The sequence below is a fragment of the Gavialis gangeticus genome, unplaced genomic scaffold, assembly GCF_001723915.1.
Source record: "Gavialis gangeticus isolate Ggan-Ray unplaced genomic scaffold, GavGan_comp1, whole genome shotgun sequence".
In the NCBI taxonomy this organism is placed as follows: Eukaryota; Metazoa; Chordata; order Crocodylia; family Gavialidae; genus Gavialis; species Gavialis gangeticus.
Genome location: NW_017729025.1, coordinates 85,056,566 through 85,058,876, shown reverse-complemented (window position 1 = coordinate 85,058,876; position 2,311 = coordinate 85,056,566). Strand labels below are relative to the sequence as shown.

Sequence of the window (2,311 nt, the reverse complement as noted above, 5' to 3'; positions counted from 1 at the left end):
TCCTTTTCTGCAGAGCTGCTGCCCAGCCAGTCAGCCCCCAGCCTGTACTGGTGCATGGGATTGCTTTGTTCTAAGTGCAGGACTTTGTACTTGTTGAACCTCATGAGATTCATTTTGTCCCTATCCTCCAATTTGTTCAGGTTACTGTGAATCCTAGCCCTACCCTCCACCGTATCTATTACTCCCCCACAGCTTGGTGTCATCTGCCAACTTGCTGAGGGCGTAGTCTGTGCCATATTCCAGGTCACTGATGAAGACATTGAACAAAACTGACCCCTAGGGCACTCTTTTAGATACCAGCTGCCAACTGGACATCAAGCCATTGATTACTACCCTCTGCGCCCAATGCTCCAGCCAGATTTCTGTTCATCTTACAGTCCATTCATCCATCCCATACTTCCTTATCTTGCCTGAGAGAATGTTGTGGAGATCCTTGCTTAAGTCCATATCAAGATCCTTGCTAAAATCAAGGCAGGCAAGGTTCCTTGGGTAGATGTGATATCTTTTATTAGACCAAGTAAAATAGTTGGAAAAAAAGTTCTTTGCAAGCTTTTGGGCACAACCAACAGCCTTGCTAAAATCAAGGTACATCCCATTCATTGGTCTCCCTACTTCCACAGAGCCAGTCACCTCATCATAGAAGGCAATCCAGTTGGTCAGGCATGACTTGCCCTTGGTGAATCCATGCTGCCTGTTCCTAATCACCACCTTCTCCTCCAAGTGCTTAGAAATGGATTCCTTGAGAATCTGCTTCATGATTTTTCCAGGGACTGAGGTGAGGCTGACTGGTCTGTACTTCCCTGGATATTCCTTTTTTAATCATCTGGGACCTCCCCTGATTGCCATGACTTTTCAAAGATGATGGCCAATGGCTCTGCAATCTCATCAGCCAACTCCCTCAGCACCTTTGGGTGCATCCCATCCAACCCCATGGACTTAAATATGTCCTGCTTTCCTAAATCATCCATAAGCTCTTTTTTTGTCACTGTTGGCTGCTCACCTTCTCCTCAAACTGTGCTGCCAAGTGCAGTAGTCTGGGAGCTGACCTTGTCTGTGAAGACTGAGGCAAAAAAGGCATTGAACACTTCAGCCTTTTCTGCATCCTCTGTCAGAAGTTACTGCCCTCATTCAGTTAAGGGACCCACCCTTCCCTGATCCTCCTCTTGCTACCGACATACTTGTAGAAACCTTTCTTGTTAGCTTTCATGTCCATTGCTAGCTGCAACTCCAAATGTGCTTTGGCTTTCCTGACTTCATTCTTCCATGCAGAAGCAATGCTCTTATACTCCTCCCTATTTATTTGTTCAAGTTTCCACTTTTTATAAGCTTCCTTTTTGTGACTTAATTTACTGAATAGTTCCCTGCTAAGCTAAGCTGGTCTTCTGCCACACTTACTAGTCTTCCAGAGCACTGGGGTGGTATGTTCCTGCATTCTCAGTAAGGCTTCTTTAAAGTACAACCAGCTGTCCTGGACTTCTCTCTCCCTTAGACTGGCTTCCCAGGGGATCCTGCCCATAATTTCCCTGAGCGAGTTGAAGTCTGCTTTTCTGAAGTCCAGGGTCCTTATTTTGATACTCTCCATCCTTCCTTTTCTCAGGATCCTGAACTCAATCATCTCATGGTCACTGCTGCCCAAGTTGCCATCCACTAGGACATTCCCCACCAATTCTTCCCTGCTTGTCCTGCATCATCAAGGGTGGGACAAGGGATGATGTGTGTTTCACCCAATGAAGTAGATTGTCTCTGCCATAACACATTGCAGCACAGCTGATCCACTTCATTAGACAACATCTGTTTATAGTCTCTGTGTACAACACTGCACACAGGCAACCAAGTTACTTTCAGTGTGGGAGGTAGTATTCACAGAGTATGACATGTCTCAGTATAATGCTGCCTGGTCCTGTAATTAAGTAGATTTGTTTCCGTAGTTTTCACTTGGAGCGCAAGGTAGCTTAGTCCATTTTCGAAGTGGAGTAGGTATGTTGCAGTTGGTAGTGAGTTAGTGTGGAATAGCTAGTATGCTATGAATTCATTCTCTGACTTACTGCTTACTAACTTCCCTGTACAGTTGAGCCCCAAGTCTGAAGCAAAATAAAGTTTAAAAAATAATATGGTACTTACCTTTACTTTCTTAATTTCTAGGACAAAACTTTTGACTTGCATGTAAGGGCAAAAAAATGGTAAGAAACTCTTTCCTGATTTTTAGGTTTCTAAAGACTCTGTATAGTGAATTCTGCCCTCTCTTGCTATGTGAAGGACAGAAGGAAAAGGGAAGACATAAGATCCTGATCAGATTTGCATCAAAGTGATC

The 2,311-nt window shown here is 44.3% G+C and overlaps 1 protein-coding gene across 1 annotated transcript in view; it reads left to right on the top strand.

The window, feature by feature from the left end:
- LOC109298789 (cytosolic phospholipase A2 epsilon-like) overlaps positions 1-2,311 on the top strand; it is a 106,268-nt gene that overhangs the window by 65,414 nt on the left and 38,543 nt on the right. The window contains exon 11 of the mRNA XM_019519067.1: positions 2,143-2,180. Within this exon, the coding sequence (XP_019374612.1) occupies positions 2,143-2,180 (38 nt within the window). The remainder of the gene's footprint in view (positions 1-2,142; positions 2,181-2,311) is intronic.